Source organism: Populus euphratica, unplaced genomic scaffold, assembly GCF_000495115.2.
Source record: "Populus euphratica unplaced genomic scaffold, PopEup_1.0 scaffold2.1, whole genome shotgun sequence".
NCBI lineage: Eukaryota > Viridiplantae > Streptophyta > Magnoliopsida > Malpighiales > Salicaceae > Populus > Populus euphratica.
Genome location: NW_011499846.1, coordinates 6,490,554 through 6,513,747, shown reverse-complemented (window position 1 = coordinate 6,513,747; position 23,194 = coordinate 6,490,554). Strand labels below are relative to the sequence as shown.

The 23,194-nt window shown below is 34.2% G+C and overlaps 3 protein-coding genes across 11 annotated transcripts; all 3 read right to left on the bottom strand.

Moving 5' to 3' along the window:
- Positions 1–6,515: 6,515 nt before the first annotated feature.
- LOC105135970 (metal tolerance protein 1-like) lies at positions 6,516–10,016 on the bottom strand. 2 transcript variants are annotated; one of them, XM_011041092.1, is made up of 3 exons: positions 9,806–10,016; positions 9,323–9,507; positions 6,516–7,989 (listed from the first exon to the last, which is right to left on the bottom strand). In XM_011041092.1, the coding sequence occupies exons 2-3, from the start codon at positions 9,401–9,403 to the stop codon at positions 6,808–6,810; spliced, it is 1,263 nt and encodes a 420-aa protein (XP_011039394.1). In that variant the 5' UTR covers positions 9,404–9,507; positions 9,806–10,016; the 3' UTR covers positions 6,516–6,807. The 2 variants fall into 2 exon arrangements, with proteins under 2 accessions (XP_011039394.1, XP_011039401.1); XM_011041099.1 differs by lacking the exon at positions 9,323–9,507 and having other exon boundaries at positions 9,806–10,014.
- Positions 10,017–13,920: 3,904 nt separating this feature from the next.
- Positions 13,921–15,018, bottom strand: LOC105135983 (protein YLS9-like). The gene is made up of 2 exons (XM_011041110.1): positions 14,184–15,018; positions 13,921–14,041 (listed from the first exon to the last, which is right to left on the bottom strand). Exon 1 carries the CDS (start codon positions 14,840–14,842, stop codon positions 14,198–14,200), a length of 645 nt encoding a protein of 214 aa, XP_011039412.1. The 5' UTR covers positions 14,843–15,018; the 3' UTR covers positions 13,921–14,041; positions 14,184–14,197.
- A 2,099-nt stretch (positions 15,019–17,117) lies between these two features.
- LOC105135918 (two-component response regulator-like APRR9) lies at positions 17,118–22,248 on the bottom strand. 8 transcript variants are annotated; one of them, XR_844274.1, is made up of 9 exons: positions 22,096–22,248; positions 21,721–22,003; positions 20,948–21,109; positions 20,719–20,849; positions 20,470–20,610; positions 19,972–20,146; positions 19,458–19,863; positions 17,808–18,863; positions 17,118–17,727 (listed from the first exon to the last, which is right to left on the bottom strand). XR_844274.1 is itself a non-coding variant. In XM_011041028.1 (8 exons), exons 1-8 carry the CDS (start codon positions 21,926–21,928, stop codon positions 17,632–17,634), a joined length of 2,088 nt encoding a protein of 695 aa, XP_011039330.1. In that variant the 5' UTR covers positions 21,929–22,248; the 3' UTR covers positions 17,118–17,631. The 8 variants fall into 8 exon arrangements, 2 of the variants coding, with proteins under 2 accessions (XP_011039330.1, XP_011039348.1); XR_844275.1 differs by having other exon boundaries at positions 21,721–21,939; XR_844273.1 differs by having other exon boundaries at positions 21,721–22,248.
- Positions 22,249–23,194: the final 946 nt, after the last annotated feature.

Here is a 23,194-nt window from a genome sequence, read left to right as displayed (position 1 = left end):
TACATTTTCAACCTTTTTTTTATTTAAGTTAAACCTATCGTGATTTTTTTTTTACAAAAATATATTTCATATTGAAAAATTATCATAGGCCTTATTGTTGCGTAATTAAATGTAAAATAATCTGTTAGATAAAAAAAAATTATTAAATCTGATTAAACGTGTGACTTTTTCCATGAGTTTGCTCGATTGACTTAAGTTCACTTAATTTTTTTAATTAAATTATTTTTTTTATTGTCTTTTGATATTAAATTAATCTAGAATTAAGTTTTTTATTTTTTTTTAAATTATACTCGTAAGTTTTGGAGGATGGCCTAATTTAACTCAAATAGATCAAGTGTTTTCTATCTCAATACCATTCAATTCATGATTGAAATCTTTTTTTTAAAAAAAGAAAACACATTATCAATAAATAAATATTTTTCATGCTTAAATCTTTTTTTATTATAATCAACAACATAGCACAGGTCAACCGAATAATAATTTTTATTTGAGTTTCTTATAAGTATTAGAAGCATCTTCATGATCATGTGTTTGTGTTAAATGTAATTGATTCATTTGTCTTTAAATGTACAAAAACACTAAAATAAAAAAACAACTAAAGTCTATGAACTCAAATAAAAATATTGATGAAATAGAAGGAGTGAATTTATGATTATCTCCCCCGTGCAAATACAGAGTTGGTGATACCATCAGTTTATGTTTTGTTACTTAAAAAAAAATGAAACTTTATTGGTATTTATAAAATTTTATTTTTTAATATATCAAGATATTAATATAAGGATGTGTGTTTTAAAATTATTGAGAAAACTATTTTGTTTTAATTAATATGTAAGTTGATGGAAAAATAACTTCCTAGTAAAATATTTATATATACAGAGTACTAGTATGATTTTTGCAATTGTTCATACACACACATATATATATATATAAAATATTAATTGAAACTTTACTGGTATTTATAAAATTTTATTTTTTAATATATCAAGATAATAATATAAGTATGTATTTTTAAAATTTATTGAGAAAACTAATGTGTTTTAATTAATATGTAAGTTGATGTAAAAATAACTTCTCAGTAAAATATTTATATATACAAATTACCACCATGATTTTCACATTTGTTTACACACACATATAAAATACAATACATATGAGAGTCCAATTGTTAAAGAGTAATATAAAATTATTTTTTATTTTTTATTTAATAATTTAAATTATTAAATTAAAATAATTATTTGACAGTAACTTATGACTGCTTTTTATTATTATTTTGCATGGATGTAGCAAGTTCCAGTGTCCCTATTTCTTAAACATTTTATGTAATATCATATGTAAAATACAATCAAAGACAATTAACCTATAAGATAGAGAGAATCTCCATTTATTAATAGCATATAATTTTTTGTTATTTAAATTTTGTTAGGAAAAAGATATCAATATAATCAAATTCATAATTCTTAAGTCTCATTTTTTTCCTCTTTGTACAATTAAAATACAAAGTTTAATAAACACACAATACTAGGGATTTTTACGTTGAAAATCTCAATAAAAAGAAAAATTACGGAATTGTAGTTCACTCAAACTCTTTCACTAGTTTAGATAACAAGATTACAAAGTTATACCTTAGCTTAACTAGAGAATATAAATCAATTCATCTGTTTATAATCATAAAGATAAATTCTATCAACAACAACAATTAAATTTAATTAGATCTCACCAATTATATCTTTTTGAGATACCTAAAAATTAAAACTTCTCAACAATCAACACCATTCAAGTTGAAAAGCTTATTGATTGGAATAACATTTCAAAATCTTGTCTTAATCAAGTAACAAATCATTATCTAATTAAGATGCGGATAAATAACACACCTTTTTTTCACCCTCTCTTTTTTTGGCCAAAAGCCCCCACTCTTTTCATTTTCACATGTATTTATTGGTCCACAATAAAAATAAGTCAAAGTTGGTTTTTTAAAGGCTTCAAACATATGCCTCTTTTTTTTTAGTTTATATACGTTATATTCCAAAAAAAAAGAGATTAAACCTCACAATTTTTCCCTCTTTATTCATCTAGTGAGCTTTATCAAACTCATTTGCTTTCTATATATGTCAAAGTTCTCTTTTAATAAAGGCTAAATCATTATATCTGAAATATTATTATTTATTTGCATCTTTTCAGCAATAAAAAATTTTATTTTCATAATACCTTGAATTTATTTATATCTAATCTCAAAGTATTTTAATCAAGAATGAACGTAGTTAAGATAAGAATTTTTTCATTAATGATAGATTTTTATCCATTTTAATTGGAGCAATGCATTCAGCCTCTGTAATAGATAATAGAATATATTTTTACAACCCTGTTTATAATGAAATCTATCTCTTGTAAAGGTTATTAAGTGTTATATCATTAAATAAAAAATATTCTATCATAATTTTAAATAAAAATGGTTTCAAAAAAATTTGTTATAAATCAGACTTTATGATTTATTTCGATTAACTTTTTATGAGGTTATTGCGATAAATAAAAAACATAATGACATTAAGTTAATACTTGGTTTTTTAATCATTTATTTTTATCATATTATTAAATAAAAAATAATTTTAAAAGAAATTATAATTATTGAAATTCAAGCTTCATGATTTATTTTGATTTACTTTTTATAGGATTATGGTGATATCATAAAAACATCTTGATATTGAGTTGATATTCATTTTTGCAAGCATATGTTTTTTTTATAGTATAGTTAAATAAAAAAGGGTTTTTTTCTTAAAAATAAAACTATTAAACTCAATTAAATTAATAATTTAGGTCGTGAATTTAACAGGTTAATATAAATTGAACCAAGTTGATTTAAAGTGTTATTGTCTCAATATTTTTTTAAAAAAATATTATCTTCAATTTTTTTTTAAAATTAAATTATAGTTTTACTAATAGTTTGAATTTTGGTAACTCAACAAGTTAACTTAGCTATATCCAAATAATTACTATCAAGTTTAATTTAAAATTTAAATCAAATAAAAAGTATGATTGAGAAGTTTCGGATTCAACTCTTAAAATTAAGTTTAATAATACACAAATAATCTCTCTTAATAATGGGCTTATTGTTTTACACGTTAAAAAATTTTGGTCCATCACATCGCAGCGTGGGGAATTCGATAGATAAAATCCTAATAATAGTTTATTAATATGTCTTCAAACTTGAAAATTTATTAATGTATAACCCCACCACTAGTTTGGACTGAATTTATTAATGTTTAATTGAACTTTTGACGTTCACATTCTTAGTGCATCTTGGTAAAGGAAGGCAAATTTACCTGTTCTTTTTTAACTTTCGTCTTTCATCGGTGATATTTTTATTTTTTTTTGATTTATGGGGGGTGTTTGGGCCATTTTGCGCGCACCACGACTAATCTTTATGATCCATTAAATACCCTGCAAACTCAGTAGGTATGTAAGACATCGACATACATACCAAAACTCGAATCTAACTACAATAAAAAAAACAAGCTACTTCCGTTACTAGACCAAACCCTGGCTCGAACCAGTCCTGCAAACCCAGTAGATATGTAAAACACCGCAAAAATGACAAACATACAGGACTCGAATCCAAATACAGTAAAATTAGACAAACTCTTTCCATTACCAGCTCAAGCCCTGCGCTCGAACCAGGCGTGCACGCGGGGGTGATATTTTTGAAAGACGCAGGGGGCGTTGTCATCCTAGGTAATTGAATTTTTTTGGATGGACTCTATTTGTGCGCATATTTGGCATTAATTATGTCGGGGAGCAAACCTTTTTTCTCGAAAGGGAGCATGCATACATGGTGGAGAATAAATTAGCAATATAGTTCCCAGAAAACTTGCCTTAAACCCATTCCGGTGGGTTTTTGAGCTTCCAGTTCTAGTCATGAACTTATTAGTTGATAGATCCCAAAGATAGAATTTCAGTAGCAGAACGAGCCGGACAGAAGCACAGGTCCAAAGTTTGTTTCTTCAAATGGTGTCGTGCTCTAGTTTTTTGCTCGGAGACTAATGGGGTAAATCCTCTTGGAAACTAATCCATTGCCTTTCTTTTAAGCAGGGTGCAATTCAAAGGGTTTTTTTTTTTTTCCTGGATTTATTCAAACAAAAATTTTTCACTTTAAAGAATTCATCTACTAAGTAAATGTTGATTAAGAAGATGACCGAGTAATGTTTTTTTTGAGGTTATCTCCACCCGAGTTCTAATTTCAGTTATTTGAAGGGAGAAAGGAAAATCGGAAACCTGCGGCCCCAGCTTCACACTGTCCTTTAATCGGACAAGTAGATTACCTCATGATCAAGGCACCCTGTCTCACAATTTTCGGAGGATCCTAACAACAACATGCCAATAATTCATAAATAAGGGCACCATGCTTCTTCTGACTCCCAGACACTGAGAATCCCAGCTAAGACAACCTTGCATTTTAGAAAAAGGGCCACCTTTAAAATTAACCTTGGGATCCCATGAAACACTCCATATCCTCTTTTCTAAACCTCAATCCTGTCCTGCCTTTCCTGTCCTGTGAGGCGTTGTTTTTTCTTTCAATGGCTTGACATGTACTTTCTTACAATCACCTCGCATGTGGCAGCTTCCCCTTTCTACATCAGGGCGAGCAATCTAACACAGCTCACCACCATGACAAATTCTAAGCGGCAAGATGCTAGAAGTGTGTTTTAACTTACATGGAAGAGACGGATAGTCTACGAAATACACCATTTACAAAGAAGACAAATTGGATCCATTGAACCTTTGCTTGAAAAAACCAAACTTCACTTGACAATGTCTACGAACCTTATCCATTCTGAACAATGATGTGGTTCCTTTTTACTCGTATAGAATTATTGTACACCTCTAGCCACACAACCAGGGTCAATCTCAAGAAACTGCAGCAATTTCAACTTGTCTTGTAGCTGATTGATTAATTCTAACCCATCCAGAGACCATAGGAAAAGAAAATAACAACAACGTGTCTAGCATTAACCCACCCATCAACGTTATACCTGTCGATCTTGTTCTCATCTTGCAAGGTCAAGTAGCTTCCCTGCAGTGATTCCCGTTTCAGCATCTTTTTTAATATCAACCGTGTCACCAGGTCAGTTTACTGATGGTCCTGCCAGCATTTCACTGTAAGAAGGTCTCGGATCTTTTCCCTCGATGGGATGACACCAGCGCAGCGCCCCCACATCCTAGCATCATGTTCCCAGATGTAGCATAACAAATGAGCTGTTGCCTGGAGAGATGCTTCATCCCCACCTCAATTTGGTGCTTGTGACTCTAGGAAATTATCAGTGGTAGACCCCGACTCACAGTAACAGTGGATGCATGCTATTGAATCAAGTTTTGGTGATCAAGTCAAAGATTCTGCAGCAACTAAAAATCAGACCAAATAATCTTAGATCTTTATCTGCTGTTTCTGTTACACACGTCAGCATGCTTTTGAATTTTGTATATAGCACTCAGTTACTCACGGATGTACTATGCATTCACACAACTTGTACACAGTTTGATGATTGAGAAAACAAGAAATTCTTCTAGCCTATCCGTGTTAAAACTTAACACTGGCGGTAGACAAAGCAATTTCCTTTCCCAGCCCGACGAAAGTTTCTTCCTGTAGAAAGAACTAGGATTATTTCCTGTTATGCTGCAGGTCTATTAAAAAAAAAAAATCTAGTGTAAAAAAATACTGTCCAATTCATGGAGGGCTTTTTATTATTGTTATTAAACGCTATAGTAAGTCAGATTTAAAATAAATAAACTTTATGTACAAATATGCGGGATTTAAAACAACTGTTTTAAGTGATAATACGTTGAAAAACAATATTATTTTCTATCTGAATTAACTTGTTAAATTATTAGGCTTAATAATTTTTTTTAAAAAAATTATTGTATAATATAAAAAACAAGTACTGGAACCTTTTTTGAATAATTATAAAATCATTTTTATTACAATATAATAATTCAAAACATTCTCAAAAACTATAAAAAAAAAACTTTTAAACAGGCCACATAGAAAAAAAATTAAAAAGAATGATCATTGAAGAATGAAATAAAGAACGAATAAAGCTTCCAAGGAAAAAATAAAGTTTCCAAAAATAAAAAGGAATGAAGAGAAGAAAAACCATTATGCAAATATGCACCGTAGGATTCGAACCTCTGAGGGGAAAGTACATGAATAAGCGACACCATCGTGCCCCTCTTTCATTAGGAAACTGTTCATCGTTTCACAAACAAAAGAGGCAGACGTGGTTGTTGTCTTTATTCTCTTCGTTGGGATCCCAACAATTTCTTTATTCTCTAACCTGAAAAAAATAAAAAATATATATATATATATAAATTGGAGGATGGAGGAATCTATGTTTCACACTTCGATCCCCCATTATTTAATATTTCTTTCATTAAGTAATTTTGACAAATTGGTTGACATACTGGATATGGAAGGATACAATTGAAAAATAATAAATTTTAATAACCAAATTAGAAAAGCCACAGCATTTAACTGTTAATTGCCAGAGAGTATATGTTAATATTTTATGTATATTGATGTTTTTATAAACTTGTATGACATGGAGCGGTAGAAAGGATTGAAGAAGCTATGCATACCAAACCTACGTGTAAATTCACAATACCAGAAGCCAAACAGCGGCCATGGCCATATTAAAGATGACAATGTCTAACTGGTACCTAATAATCACTATGAACAGTATATGCGTTCATGTGATAGAAAAAGCATAACTCTCAGAAACATCACGCCCCAGATTCAACTAGTAAATTCCTTCACCTCCGCTAACGCTCTATCTGGATGGTTACATGACTTATATTGTATTCCCTTCTGAGATAGTTGATCACATTGTCTAGCACCATGTCTGCATTTGCTTCAGGCCTGATTTTCACATGACAAGCCAGAAGAATCTTGCCCACGGTAATGGCCCATATATGCAGTTCGTGGATAGCCACCACGTTCTCCATCTCAGACAATCCCTTTTCAATCTTTGATGCATCTATCTCTCTTGGAGTGCTCTCCATCAAGACTTCAAGTATGTTCCGTAGCATTTTGATAGTTGTACCCAAAACTATAACCGAAAAGATTAGGGTGCAGATCAGATCTATTATCTTCCACTCAGGCTTATACCATATAACTGCACCTCCGATCATTACCCCAATACTCTGGACGGAATCCCCAAGTACATGGAGATAAGCTCCTTGTACATTTATGTTCCTTTGCTTCTTTTCATGCATGGCTTCTCCTTTATCCAGCAGCGGCTCAACATGATCTTCATGATAATGATGGTGCTCATTGTTCGAGTGGTCATGATGATTGTCATCATGTTTTGGGTGCTCCACGTGATGATGATTATGAGTACTAACTGTGATTCCATGGCTGTGGCCAGTCCCATGTTTGTGATCATGGTCATGCCCATGATCATGTCCCAACACAAGAGCCATTATGATATTCACCAGAAGACCAAATGCAGCAACAAGAAACATAAGGAACCCATCTACCTCACCAGTATCATGGATGAGCCTAATAATGGTTTCATAAACCAAAATCCCTGCAAGCAACCAGATGAGCTGCATGGAAACCAATGCACCGAGAATCTCAATCCTAAAAAATCCGTAAGATTGGCGGGGTGTGGCTTCCCAGCCAGCTGCCCATAAAGAAAACAAGGAGATAGCAAAGCCTGCAACATCTGAAAGCAAATGTGCAGCATCAGTCAAGATTGCCAGACTATTAGCTTTGATGCCACCAGCTACCTCAGCACTCATGAAGACTATACAAAGTACCACGGATATCCAGAGCTTGCGCATGGAAGCTGAACGTTCTTTGGCATTCTTGGAGTTATTTCCAGTATCTGAAAATCCACAAGGTGCTTCCCCGCATCCCTTGCTTCCTCCACTCCTCTCTCCATCAAGAAAATCCACGCTTATTTCAACTGGATGCCCATGCTGAGGATTTTGTGCTTCCATCTGAAAGTTCACAGCAACACCAAGAATACCATATGAACTTTAACAGAATATGCCTAAGTATCAAGTTGCACGGTGTATTCTGTAATTGAAACATGGAAGAGTACATATACTGTCCTAAACATTAGCAGTAAATACACCATAGCTTGTTAGAACGAGGAATTTTGGTCCTTGTTAGCACAGGCAGTGCACTAAGGTTTCTCTTTTGGAGAATTGGTGTTGTTTTAGGAGCACAAGATTATTTCTCGCCCTTTTCAGTTTATTTCTAATGAATCTCGACTTATTAAAAAAAAAAATGGTTTATGATGAACCAGCATACAAAAAGAGAGAAAAAATGAAAGAACTGAAAGATGAACATTTCATAACTCAGGCACCAAAGGGAGAAATTCCAGGTTCAATATTCAACAAGTCTAATCGCCAAAACCTATAAAGGTTATTTGATTGCATGAACTTGTTAAAAGTAACATTCTAATTCTGAACTAGTAACCTTACTCCTCCTCTGGCCTTTTCAAAGACAGTGGTCTTAACAGAACTAGACCCTGAACTCTTAATGACAAGGCATGCTACCTTAAACAGGAATTTGATTGAGTAAAATACGAATACATCATTGAAGTAGCGTTTGTTAGAAATAACACCAATAAATTCACAGTAGAGAGAAGCCCACAGATATATTGATTCTGTACGCTGTCACTCGTAACCCCCAATAACTTCACAGTAGAAATAAACACAGAGATATATTGATTCCGTACAGTGTCACTCACATAGCCAGCCCAAACCAGTAAAAATCAAGACATTTAGGGTGTCAGAAGGCCACTAACTTCAATTCAGAATTCCAAACGGACTTAGAAAGTTAAGTTCACAATGTGATGATCACAAGCTAAACCTGCCAACAGCAGAACATTCCCTGCCTGCAATCTAAGCTGTCTGGTAAAACAGACACCACAACCTGCTCAACGACAAATAAAATATAAACAAGTTCCAATTTTTTTTTAATGCTCGTTCAAAATCCATGAAAGATGGTAATCAGGAATTAGCAATTTAAGTTCACAAGCGAAGCACCTAAAATTCACAGGGAAAAATTTGCCGAGCATTTAACATCTCTAATGGAAGATTAGGAGAAAAAAGAAAACCGCAGAGTAAAGAATGGAGATCCAAGGACCAAAGCCATAAAGGAGATGAGCTAATAGGTTAGCTTTCAAGGCACTCGAACTTTATTAGTCACAGGAAGTCAGCAATGCAACGAAGAGCCTAATAATTGTCGGTGAGAAGGAAAACTTTATCACCCGACACACTAAGAAGCATCGTTCAACAACCAGAGAATCAGAGTGAATCTTACTAGAAGAAGTAAAACACACCCATTTTGTACAAAATTTAGTACAGATCTCAATCTCCTAGGAAGGCTTTTCGATTGAATCATTAGGAAAAGGATCTAGTGCAATCAGATCCATGCTAAGTCAAAACCAAACCAAAAACCAGCATATACACCAAATTTATTGGTCTTGAAAAGTGAAAACTGCCCTGCTGCGAGTAATACAAGGAAAAAACCAACAGGATAATAAACAAGAACAATTAAGATAAGTAACAAAACACGACTGACTGACTGACTCTTTCTAAGATACTCATTATAAACAAACAAACTTAAACCCACAAGTCCAGAGATTGTACTTAATGAAAAAGCAAGAAGGAAAAGAATACAGCAGCAAGCGATTAGCAAATACATCAATGCCATCCAGCCTATATAGTTATGACATTGACATTTTAACATAAACAAATGAATTGAATTCATAGAAGAGGTGTAACAAGCAAGGGAAAAACATACCTTGAATCAATAAAAAAACAACGGGTCTTGTTCTTGAATCTTTCTTGCTTCTACCATCAAATAAGTCTCTCAATCAATTCACTTGCGTTTCTGTCCTCGCCTATTTATGACCTCCTCCTCCCTTCCATCCAGAATGTTGGGAATGGGAAGTGGGAACCCATCTTGTGTCCAACTTCCAATTTTTTTTTTTTTTTTTTTTTTTTATATATAGCACTACATTGCCCCTTCCACATCCAATCCGCCCCAGCTGGATTCTATTTTTTATTCCTTAATTACAAATTTAAAAGCATTATTTTTATATATTTTTCAATTGAAAAATACCATTAATTATAATAATAAAAAAATACAACATCATCTAAGTCAATTCTAACAAGTCAATACTTTGGTCCGATGTTTAATTATTATTATTATTATTATTATTACTAAAATCATATTTTAGAAGTTAAATATTGGATATCCAGGTTTGCGCTGGACGCATGACTTGAATTTTCGACCGCATCGACCTCGAGTAAGTTATTATAACTATGTTGAAAACCATTTAAACCTGCTTAAACAGGCAATGATACATATTAATATTATTATTAGCAGTTAATCAATGTAACTGGGATGGAGCAATAAATAAAGGTCCCTCGCCGTCTTCCAATTTTACCATGTGGATCTCTTGTGGTGGATGCTGCAGGATGTAGTGCATATTAGACTTACAATTTGAGCGATACTAGTTTTAACTAGTGTTTTTTTGGACTTTACTCTATCAAAAATAACGTATGCATTAAATAAATGAATTTTATTACTGAATTATATACAAAATTTTATCATTTGAAACTTTTAAATGATGAGGCGAGCAAAAATCAATAAACTTTTTGTAAGATTACAAGATGATTTTGTTGAAAATTTGATTAAAGAATCTTACTAATATAAATTCTTTTACATTGAATATTAGCATATGTTTAAATAAATTACAAATGAATGAAAAATTAATCATAAAAAACATTAATTGATATATTTTAATAAAATTCATAACTTTTTAAAAAATATTTCTTATTGTTTATTTAATAAGTAGTTAAAAACTTAAAATTAGGCCTAATAGACATTTAAACTTTTAGCAAAGAGAAGTTCTAGGTAAAATAAATTTCAAGTTTAAATTCACTTATGGATGTTAACTTATCTTATACTTAGATCATGCTCAGGTTTTGTGTAAGGTCTGATTTCAATCTTGAGTTTATTATAAAATAATATTTTAGATTATAAAAGATAAATTTTTATCTAATTCAATTCATGAATGTTAACAATCTCTTTCAAATAAATTTTATATTTATAATTATTATGTTCATATTTAATTTTTAATTTATGATATCCAATAAAATTTTAATAATTACATGAATTAATTTTGATTAATATCGTAATTAATTCTTTAACTTTTTAAATGAACTATAAACAGGAAGGTAAAGAAATACTTTAAGATAAGTTTTTCATATTTAAAATTACATATATTCTATTTTTTTCTCAAATAAATCTAATTTTTTCAAAACTAACTTTTTATATTTTGCATGATTAAACATCTTTGCCGAATAGATGCTAATTTGGATGTAGAAAAATCTTGGAGTGCAGGATTTATAGTTAAGAAGTTTAGTTGAAAAGGAAAAGAAAGAGTTGACTAGCAGTTGAGATATTAAAGTCGGTAATACACGAGAAGTAGAAAGAAATGATACTTTTCAAGAAAAGAGAGAGAAAAGGATTCGAGGCCTTTAAAAAGCAGAGAGATGAATGAGTTTTTGAGCCCAAAGCTGAATAGGCCGAATACACTAAAGCCTCGATATTGAGATTCTTGACAATGTCTCATCTAAGCCCGAGATTTGGGTCCACAACAAGCCCATTGGCATTTTCATGTCGTCGTTGCTATTGAGAATGAAATGGATGGACAGCACAGGTGACCAATGGCCATGTCCGTACGCCTGAAGGCCTCCGCTGATGTTCTTATTTCTATCCATTCATCACAAACATTTAGTCGCCCGTAAGTAAATGTAACTCTCCTCTTTCTTGATGATTTTCCCCTTAAATTCAAATATCTTTAAGACAACATGATATCGATTCACAACTCAGTCATGATTCTCCCCTCCATGAATGTATTCACAGTTTGCCCAGACAACTAGCTGTATGTTTATCGTAGTGTTTTGGGATTTGAGAAGCCGTGGAGATGCTGCCTGACTGGTAGGAATGATCCCAATGTAACTAGCTAGGGAACTACTCAAATTATAAATGGAGAATACTTTACGATTCTTAATTCAAAAGGCTGTGACAAATGGGCGTCTGATACCCCTTTTCTTCCCCCTTCCCAGCCTTTTCTTTTTGAATCTTCACATTTCCTTCCCAACTTTTTTTCTTTTTGAATCTTTACAGCAGCCCACTTGCTGCCAGCTCTTGATTTGAGAGAGACAGCCTCGACTTTTGAATGGGTCTATTACGGTGGCAGGATCTAAAGAAGATTGGTGATTGATTTACAAGCTGATCCCCAACGCTTCTGCATAATTACTCAATAACACACATGGATTTCAACCTATTTTCTATTAAAATTGATTTTTTAAGTTATTTTGAAGTACTTAACAAAAATAAATTTTAAAAATTCAAAAACAGATTTATTTTAATAATTTTTTAAAAATATTTTAAAAAATAACCCCTAACAATCACTTTCGTTGCTAAATTGTCAAAGTTATGAATCTGATACCTTGTTCATCAAAATCATTTAAAGAATCAAGTTCTCAGTAAGTACAAATCTATAGTTGAGAGATGCGATGCCCTGTATGAGGGGGTGCCATACCCCACTGTGTATTAATATTCTTTGTCAATTAGTCATAAATGTTAAGGAAAAAAATACAAATTCGTGGAGTAAAAAACAAACTAAACTAAGATCTCTAGGGCACCCGGCTAGCAATATACAGTGTACACCGGAAAAAAAAAGGGCACAAAAATAAGTTCGTCTTTAATTTGTCGGTGAAAGTATTTCGTCTCACTTTTGAAGGAAAGCACATTTAGTCAAAGAGTGAGGCCTTCTTCGCGTCTTTTATCGCACTGGAGTGTTCAGTGATAACGCCGTACTCTGGACCTCTGAAAGGGAAGGTTTTTTTTTTGGATAGGTATCGATTTTTTAAGTATTTTTTAAAATTAAAAAAATATTTTTTTATATTTAAAAATTTAAATTTCACATTTTTATATAAATCTAAAAACATTGCCTGCAACTGTATATAAACTGAGCTGAAATTAGTCCATTTATATACATATTTCTAAGTTTAAATTAAGGAGCACAGCAAAATCAGATTCGCATGATTTATTGATTTTGCTACCCTGTTTCCTGGTGCCATCGGTCGTTAGACCATGCACGGCCTCATCACTGATATTCCACAGATTTCTCCTTTCCGGTGAGAGCCCTACTGGCTTTTGCATCCCCAGTCCTATTTCATTTCATAAACTCAAGTACTAAATGTCCATTTTTGGAAGAAACTAGTTCAAATTAATTTACCTCTACAAGTTTCAGATGCATTCACTTGTTTCCCAACCTTTAAATTACTATCATATCACAAATCGTAACAGAGATTTTTTTTCCCTATCCCTCTTCTCTTCCCTGATTACTCACTTCTTGAACAAAATATATTCCCTCGGGACCAAGGAAGGAACGAAGCTTTTCTCATCCACATTTTGACTCATTCCACATTCCGTTCGAGCACATATATATACGTGTAATATCCTAATTAATGCTCATATATATTGTGCTAGTTATCAAATCCAAAGCGGGTCAAAGTAAAGATTAATTATCATGGTTTATTTAATCTGCTGCTAAGAGTTGACACCATTAATGCAGGACAAATTATGGCTTCTCAGTTTGGAAATATATATCAGATACTTTTAGATGGTAAAGACAAATGGTGCGTGTTTGGCTGCATGGAGAGCCATGCGTCTCGTTTGTTTTCACGCCTAGGGTGGCGTACGTGATTAAGTTGAAATTAAGAAAAATCCTTGTAAAATATAATAATAATTATAATAAAAAACAGAACAAAAATTGACAAGGAACAAACACATCAATGCATGAACCTTGTCGGCGTAAGCAATGAGTTCCAGAGAAGGAAAAAAGAAAAAGAAAATCATTTTTGTTGTTTATGATCATCATGCTCTAACCATAAGCCAAGGCATGGATGGAGACAGTACTGGACTCGGACATGAGATTCTCTGAGGCTGGACTTTGATCAGCCAATTCATATTACATGTTGAAACTTCGAAGGAAAGTAAAAAGGGAAAAGAAAAAAAGAAACAACACTTCAACCCACGTAAAGAAGGAAAAGAACCAGAAGCTAGCCAGCTAGCTCATGGCCTTACACAGGTTTCATACCTATATAATTAACTTCATATGTCAACTTTACACTGTGGAGACCCAAGCAAAGGCACTTGCCCAACAAAACCCTTCTTCAACCCCACCACGATATCACACTTCACATAAACTCCATATCTCCCAGTCTTTATGCCCCCAGCCTTCCACCTCAACCTGCCCAGCAACACCACCCTCAACGCCACAACCCCATGTGCCTCATCCATCACCAACCCATCTGAAACTTCCGCTGACACCGGAACCCCTGCCCCGACAAGCACCGGAGACATGACCACTGTGCTCCTTTTCTCTTGATAAAGTGGAGGCAATAGCAGTGGGGGAGTTATCGCTTGGTTCCTGTATGATACATAAGCAGTGAGTTTGTCATACATGATCGAGACCCTCCTGTTGGGGTTTCTAGTGAAAATAGTGAACTGCATGGAGGTTGAAATGAAAGGTGGGGTTGTGGTGTTAAGTTCGTATACAGCAGCCCCAACTACAGTGAACCGGGGCTTGTGGGGCCTGTAAATTAACCAGACTATGAGAACTGTAAGACCTGCTAAGAGAAGGAAGGTGGTGATGAATTTGAAGAGAGCACAGCGTGGGTCCTTATGACCAGCGCCTCTCTCTTTCTTTCCGAGGAGGTGTGGGTTGTTTTCTTTTCGTTGGTGCTCTTTTGCCATGAGAACTGCGATTTTATAATATTAGGTTGTTCGAGTATATATAGAAAATACAGAGAGAGTAGGGAATTAAGGAGAGCGTGGGTGGTGAAGATGACGAGTACCGAATATATAGAACACACACACACACAAAGAAAAAGGCCGAAGGAGAAGAATGTACGGGACAAATGGAACAAAAATTGAAGAGGAAAGAAAGGGAGTTGGGTCACTTGTAAATAAAGTGATCGTTTTTTCTATTTTTATATATGAGGTTCTCTTGTTTTTCTTTTTTTCTTACAAGTACATGCCATAAAAATAATTGAAATGTTATTTTTTGTTTCTTTAAATTGCTTTACAAAGTTTTCATTTTAAAAAACATGTTTTCATTAAAAAAAAATGAATATCGAAAACGGAGTCTTGTCTAAAGAAGCATGTTTTTTTCTACTGAATTTAAATTATTTTAATTCTTACAATTATTTAACCTTTTTTTATGCTGTTGATTGAAAATATTTTTTTCATAAAAAACTCATGCAAAAAGAAATCTTGGATGAAGGAATATATTTTTTTAATCTAGAATCTCGATTGCTTGAGTTTTAAAAAATATTTATTTTAATAACCTTAAGATTAAATAAAAGCAACTCTTTAAAAAGGAGCCGCGGCATCATGCGGGAAAGAACACTGGTAGATATCTAGTAGTGCCCCATGTCAACAAAATCACCAACATAACATAAACCAAGAGGTGAAGGTAGCGAGCATCTCCCCTCCCAATCTTTATCCATGGATGAAGCGAGTTTCCAAATATGGACGGACACATTCACTCCTCTCTGATGATTCTTTTCGTTTCATTAACAACAATATCCCACTCTTTAAACTTGTCATGGTTTATTGGTATATATTCTTAATTCTCTGTTATTTCTTAAGAAAATATAAATAAACTCATTTTTTATTATATAAAACTGAAAAATTGTTATATTATGTTCTAAAGCAAAGGTCTACCTTCTAATTTATCTTCAAGAAAAGAGTTAATATTAATTTGAAGGTACTTCCTATATAACCGTTCTTGAAGACAACATACCGATTAAGATGTTTTCTGTAGTTTCTTCTTGTTTACTCAAAAAATATTTCAAAAAATATTTCATGATAATATTTCTCGCTTCTTATTTTTCCGAGTTGAAAATGGTTTATGATTATAATAGTTGTTTACACTGTACCTTCACAACGTATTTTGAGCAAACTGATTTAAATTATGAGGATCAAAATACTGTAATTGATATGTAACAATCTCGTTTTGAAAGAAAATGTTATCGATCATAATTATAATGAAGTGCCTTGAACATTTTGATTTCCAAAAAAATAAAATCATACTCAATATAAAAGACGAGATTCATTTTGTTTTCCATGTGCATGCCAAATAAAAGACACCTAGAATTATACTGAAATCAGGTTTCAACGGATCTGGGTCAGCCTAAACACTTCCACTGCATCATTTCCTTTCGAACACCACTGATAAATCTTCACGTCATCTCCCCTCCAGAACTTTATGCAGAAGGAGGTTTTCTAAGATTCTTCCCCATTGCACACTTGCTACATGAAACAAGGCAAATTATAGGAAATACATACAACATCCCTGGCCATCTCTGCACTAAGCGCATGGGAAATCTTCTATAACTTGCGTCACCAAACCATATGAATTGGGGCACCGGGCCCCAAAATAAAACGAGAGATTAAGAACAGGAACTCTGATCTATCCGCAAACCATGGAAAGGCAGGAGCGCTCATGACAGTTCCTTCGCCGCCATATGGATAAGTCTTGTCTGCATGTAACTAAAATAGGTGGCTAAGTTCTACCTTTTCTACGTGCTTCCTCTTTTCATAGCTAATGCCTTGTCAGATATCCATCATCCCACAGACCAAGTCCCTGTATTCTGAGGGTCGGGTCCATGCTTACACCTCATTACTTGCCCTCTTTTTTTTTCCTTGACACGTGAAGCATCTGATATCTCTCTCCTCTCCCTTGCTAAAATATCTACACACGAAAGCAATCGCAGCCGTTCATGATATCATCCCCCAAGAAAACCAAGTGATTATTTGAATCCTTCACAGCCACAGTCCATGGACTATTAATTCAGCAATTTTCCCGGGACAATTTAACTCGCTCAACTGTGACACGCATAATCTGGATTAGGCATCCATAAGTTACAGTTGTTGATCACAGAGCAGTCAAGATAGCCAAGGGAACGAATGCCCCAGTCAGATAAAACCCCAAAGGCAAGATTGCTGAGCCAAATGAAACATAAAGAATAGCAATAGCATCCACTTTCTCCTAATTGATTGATCAAAATAAAAGTTTATCTACAAATCTCACCAGGAATTCAAACATATTTTATAGAAGAGCAACAGAAAGCAAGGTTGATGAGTACATAAATTTTAGACGGACACTGTGGAAGCTGCTCAGCAATCATATGATACAATACTGACATAGCTAACTTAATAAACAAGCCCATTTTTATACTATCAACGCAAAATTACCACGCTATTAAAGCTCTCTAACTACTATAAGTCAGTCATCTACTGAGCAAGCAAACAAAATAACCAGAGTAGAAGAGGATTCAGATAGCCTTACCCCATAATTACAAGTCTACCCTTTCAATAGACCCAAAAATTACAGTTAGAACCATACTGTCATTAGACCCAAAGGTAAAGAAGCTTGCAAACACATTCTTATCTCACCATAGTCATGCCATTATTTCCAAAAGGTCAAGGCACATGATAGCAATAAACAGGCGTGTGATGATGAATTTCATGGTCAACTATTAGCAAGTGGGGGAATCATTTTGCACTTGACGAACAAACTGTCCTTTCACCCGAGGACGTTGCTCTGCCAGTCTTTTCCGGCTTTGGTATCGAACCTGCAGGTCAAAGAAAGTACATGTTTAAGAATTGCAGACAGTAGCATACATGTCTCGGTATGTGATTTTGATATCCTCACCACAGGGAATAACACATCATTCTTAGCAGCTGAATGCTAAGATTTCCTGTCTCTGTCCATGATACATGTGCTACAGTTCACTTGAAATTGAAATTCCCAAGCTAGTTCAAATTACTCATGGCAACATGTAAATCAGTAATAGGAAGGGTTGATGAAAGGATGACAATTTAAAGTAATGATCATGATAAGATACGACAGCTATATGACACAGGTCCAGAGCAGCTGTTGATGGAATCACCTCGGTGCACATGAGAAAAATATCTGCTTATGCAATAAGTCGCACATACCTTCTTCTCATAGCATCGATCTTTCCGCTTCAGCCGGAACTTTGTTAGAGCAGCTTCTCTTTGGCTGGAGCGAAGGGAATCCATCCCTCTAAAACCATCACGATTGAAGTTGTCCCCATCATTCAAATTCTCTTGAGCCATGGCCTTCTCTTTGGCAATTCCATCATCTTTACTGCCAAAGCTTTCATATGCACTGCTCTTATTATGAATGACAGAATCATTACATAAACCTCCAGTACTCTGACCAGCAGCAGGTGAGTCATGTCTCACTTCATCCACAGGTTCCTTATTGTTCTGCTGATGATCATTTTGGTCAACAGAGTTGTAAGTAGTTTCATCAGAACACCTGTGATTTTTCTCAGAATCATGAATATCAGGATTTGAATGAATTGAGGTACTAAGAGGATATGGAGACTGCTGCCACCCAGCAAGTTTGGGACTCCATGCTGCACTTGATTGAGTATAATATAGAGGGGAGAAATCATGACTGTATTCGGTAGATATATTGTTGAGCATTCCCCTTCGAACAGGAATCAATCCATTTCGAGGGCTTGGATATGCTAATTCAGCCTTCCCAGATTGGCCAATGATTGGAATGGTCATATCTTGATTCCCACTCAAAGTGGCACCATGTCTCTGAGAAATAGAATTAATGTTTTGAGCATGTTGATTGGATGACAGCTCAGGAGACTTGCTGGCTTCTTCCTTGGAATCAGAACCATTACTGGCAGATGCTGGAAAAGGAGGTTGCAATGTCTTGCTATTGTACCTGCATAGAGAACCTATGAGTTAATCGAAGTAGCATTACACGTGTGATCTTTTTAAGAGTTAGAAAAATTAACTCGCATTAAAATTATGCAATCAGGGGCCGGATACCACTGTTTTTTCGTATCTTTTTTTTTTAAGAGACGAACATTAGACTTTAGCTCAAGACTTCATCTCTCCTGCTTTGCAAGAAAACCAAAGAAGCTACAAGCCCATTGGTTAAAACAGAAAACACATTGGAAAAAGTTGTAAAAACACAGCTCTTGTTCTTTAACGGATCAATTAAAGGAGTAAATAACATTATGTAATTTTGAACCTTTCATTCAACATTTGAAGAGCACTCCTTGATAATCTAATGTCAATACTGACCTACGAAAATCAGAACCACCTATAACATCACGTCCACTGCCCCAGCACCCCTTCTTCTTCCTTCATCAATATGTCCATGCCTAGTATCTAATTTTCATGAAGAAAGATAGACACGCTTTCATGATTTTAAACTGAAATTTGAGATGGAAAACAATATGCTGGCGACAAGTTATATCTAATTTTCAGCATTCCAAGTTTACTTGTAAGGTTATGGGCTACAAAAACTTACCATGAGAAGGCTGAGGCATGGGAATGGTTCAGTGCATGTCTTTCATCTACCCCCTGGTTCTTTGAGCTCCTGGGATACAATCTTTTGAGAGAGAGTTCAAGTTGTGGAGCAAATTCGAACTTGTTTGTGCCATAATGTAAACTAGAGTGTACATAAGTGGCCTTTGGACCATTATTTAAGGTACCAATCAAGTCAATGGCTCCACTTGAGGATTCAAAAGGAACATCATCACAGCCAAAGGAGCTATTAGCAAGCCCCCCGTCATTTTCTGGTCTCGAATTTTCATCTTGAATCACTGACTTGGCACAAGCATGCTCTTCTAGCAGTCTCAAAGAAGTTGGATTATAAGCTCCACTGCACAGTTCTCCGTCTGACTCCATTTGGTTCGACCTTTCTGGTACAAATACTGTGTCAGACGTCCATTTGTTAAGTATTATTGAGCAAAGAGAGCACAGTTTTCAAGCAGTTGTAATAAACGATAGGTAAAACATTGCAACAGAAACGTGAGACATACCTCCAGTCTTGTTCTCAGGAGTTACAGGGCTTTTATCTAATTTGGCACACTCTTCGAACTCCTCTCTATCCGTGTTGCTCAGATTTGAAGCACTCCTATACTTCATCTGTGAAAGTCCCTGCATAATTTGCATGTGAGCACTCTCAGCTTCCAAGCAAGGGGTCGTACAAGAGCTCTGCACAGGAGGTGTCAAAACATCCAATTTCTACGTGATATTTCATGAAGCCAGCCTAATCTAGAAAGAGAAATTTTCCTCACTCTACAAGTGGCCTGCATGATTTTTTTCATGGATCCTGCATATACCTGTATCTTACTGCTTTACAAGGATTGTGCAACTGATGAACCAAAAGAATTGGGGAACAAAGAGGATAATCAATTCTCACCAGATTATTTGGAAATACATTTGGGAAATTGGCAGACAGCACATCACAAGAATAAATTCAAAGGCACAGTTTTTATAGCCCTACAAGAATGACATCAAAGTGATCTAATACTCACTTGGGCATCACGCCCTTTCTCGCTGCAATCCTTATTTTTCTGCGAAGATATCACAGGGTCACTCGAACCACTGCTTGCAGCGTTGTTTTCAGATGAGGCCTCCACTTTATGCAAGTTTTGAGGGATTTGTCCAGCACTTAGCTGATAAAGAATTAAATTAAAAGACTTCCATTAGTAGTATGCTCTTGAACCAAAATGACCAAAACAAACCAAGAGAATGAAAAGGATGAGCTTGAAGGTAAAACATACAGTTTGCCTCCTCCAAACATGCTGCCACAAGTTCCTCAATTCATTCTTCCGAACAGGCTTAACGAGAAAGTCAGCTGCTCCTTTTAACATGCACTTCAGAACCATGCTAATTGAATCTTGTGAAGACATCACTGTATGTTTACGATGCAAAGAAATCCTAACATGTTAAGCACTTCGTCAAACAAAAAATCAAGGTAGTAAAGTTAACAAAAACATGATTTTGACATACTTATGACAGGAATGTTTTTGCAAACAGCATGCTCCGTGACCAAAGTAAGAAGTGCATATCCTGATATTAAAGGCAGCTCCACCTCAGTTAATATGAGATCTATGTTATGAGGTTCACCCTTCAAAGTCTCCCATGCCATTAATCCATCAGGAACAGCAGCAACTACTCAGAGAGAAGAAAAGAAAGCGTACATTTTCAGTCGAAGTAAGTGATACAAAAAATTGAACTTATAATATTTTTTTTTTTGTGAGTTTCAAATAATACTCGCAGATTAAGAATAATGCCCAATTACATCGTATAGGTAACAGAGGAAGCGGCAAAGGTTAATCAACAAGTTACAGAGCAAAAACAGTAATGCGTCCAGAAACTCAGAATAGATATATCCATTCAGATTACAGAGCATGACATATATTTTTCCCTCAAGAGCAGCAAAAACCGTAATGCTGACTTATTCAACAAAGAACGATGCGTAGATGTGTAATTGATATATTTAAGACACGGATTCCAACTCTCTCACAGAACAGAAACGCAAATTCTTTTTCTTTTTTTAAAAGGATCAACCATAAAAATCAGCAAAAACAAGTCCAGATGATAGTGCAGCCACGAGAGATTGACAAATTTATATAACCAAAAAAATCAACTTGTAGTCTACTTAACAAAAATAAGATGATCAAGAAGAAAAAAGAAATGAGAATTGAATCCGGGTTAAAGAAAAAATAAAAAATGACACAACTAAAGTCAACGAAGAGGGAAAAAATGAGGAAATCAACCACCTCTGTAACTGCATTTTCGGAGAAGAGCAGCAATAATCTGACGAGTAGAATCATCAGCTTCAACCAAAAGAACGCTGAGCACCATCCTTGGCAGAAACTTTTCCCATCGAACCACCTCCGATGATCCAATATCCTTCTTCTCTGTCTCTAACTCCACCGCCATCCCCTCCAACTGTTCACTGCTGCTACTCACCACCACCTCACCCATTCTCAAACACGCTATTACTCGCAGAGAAAACAAAATCTGAACTTAAAAATCAACGCAACAAACAAACCCTAATTTCTGCAAAAAATTCAAAATGAAAACAGCAGTCCGTAGTCGTAGTAGTAGCAGAAAGGAAAAGAGAGGAGAGAGTGTGCTAAAACGAAATTAACCTCATCCTAAACGAGGTAGTAAAAACCGCCTATAGATTTCCAACTTTCACTCACAGCCGCGAAAACCGCAAAAAATATCTTCTTCACCCGGAGGATTTTCTTTTCCTTTTATTTCGTAGCTTTTGTGTGTTTTGGTTTAGGTTTTTGATTGAGGAGATCTGAGGGTCAATCAAAAGGGAGGCTGCCGTTGGCTTGTGGTTGGTCTAGCTGACGTGTCATAATATGGGCCACTGTTTTTTATTTTTCTGGTAGGGACGGTACACTTATGATGGTATCTGGTGGGGTCCATGACTGAACACGTGTTGCGTATTCATGGGATTGTTGGAATTGGATTTTCTCAGTGGGGTTACCACGTTGGCCTAGTGAATCACAATTTGAGATCTCATGGTTGAGAGATCGACACGTGGAACATTCGAGAGAATCCTCTTTGTGGCTTTCAACTTAAGTTAGTGGTGACTTTTAATTTTTAATTTAATTTATTTTTTTTTTCGTTTACATGTGCCTTATCTATTTATATTTGACTAAAAATATCTCATGATTGATGATGTGAATGCTAGGTTCCGCTGAATTACCATCACCACCCATTGTTTTTAAGAAAGTTTATTTTAGTTTATTAGAAATGTATTAAAATTCCTTTTCATCATTTGAAAAAATTTAACAAAGGTACCCGTTATGGAGTATTTTAGCTCTTTTAGTTTCTGATTATTTGTAGAAAAATTATTTTTTAAAAAAAAGTAAATTTGAAGGTTTGTAGAAAAATTATTTTTTAAAAAAAAAAAATTTGAAGAAAAAATAATTTTTTAAAAATAAATTATTTTTCGATGTTTGGTAATACTATAGAAAATGAAATAGAAAATATTTTTCAGTGTTTAGTTATATTATGGAAAATAATTTATTAATATTTTATTTTTTTCAAGTTTATTAAAATAATGAGGAATAAATCTTACAAATTAAAAGATTGAATAATAATGAAATTGAAAAAAAAAATTCTTAAATTATCTCAAATAAAATAAATAATAATCAAAATAATAAAGATCAAATCTAAAAAAAAAATAAAGAAATTAAAATAATAATAATTAACATTTCATAAAGTATTTCA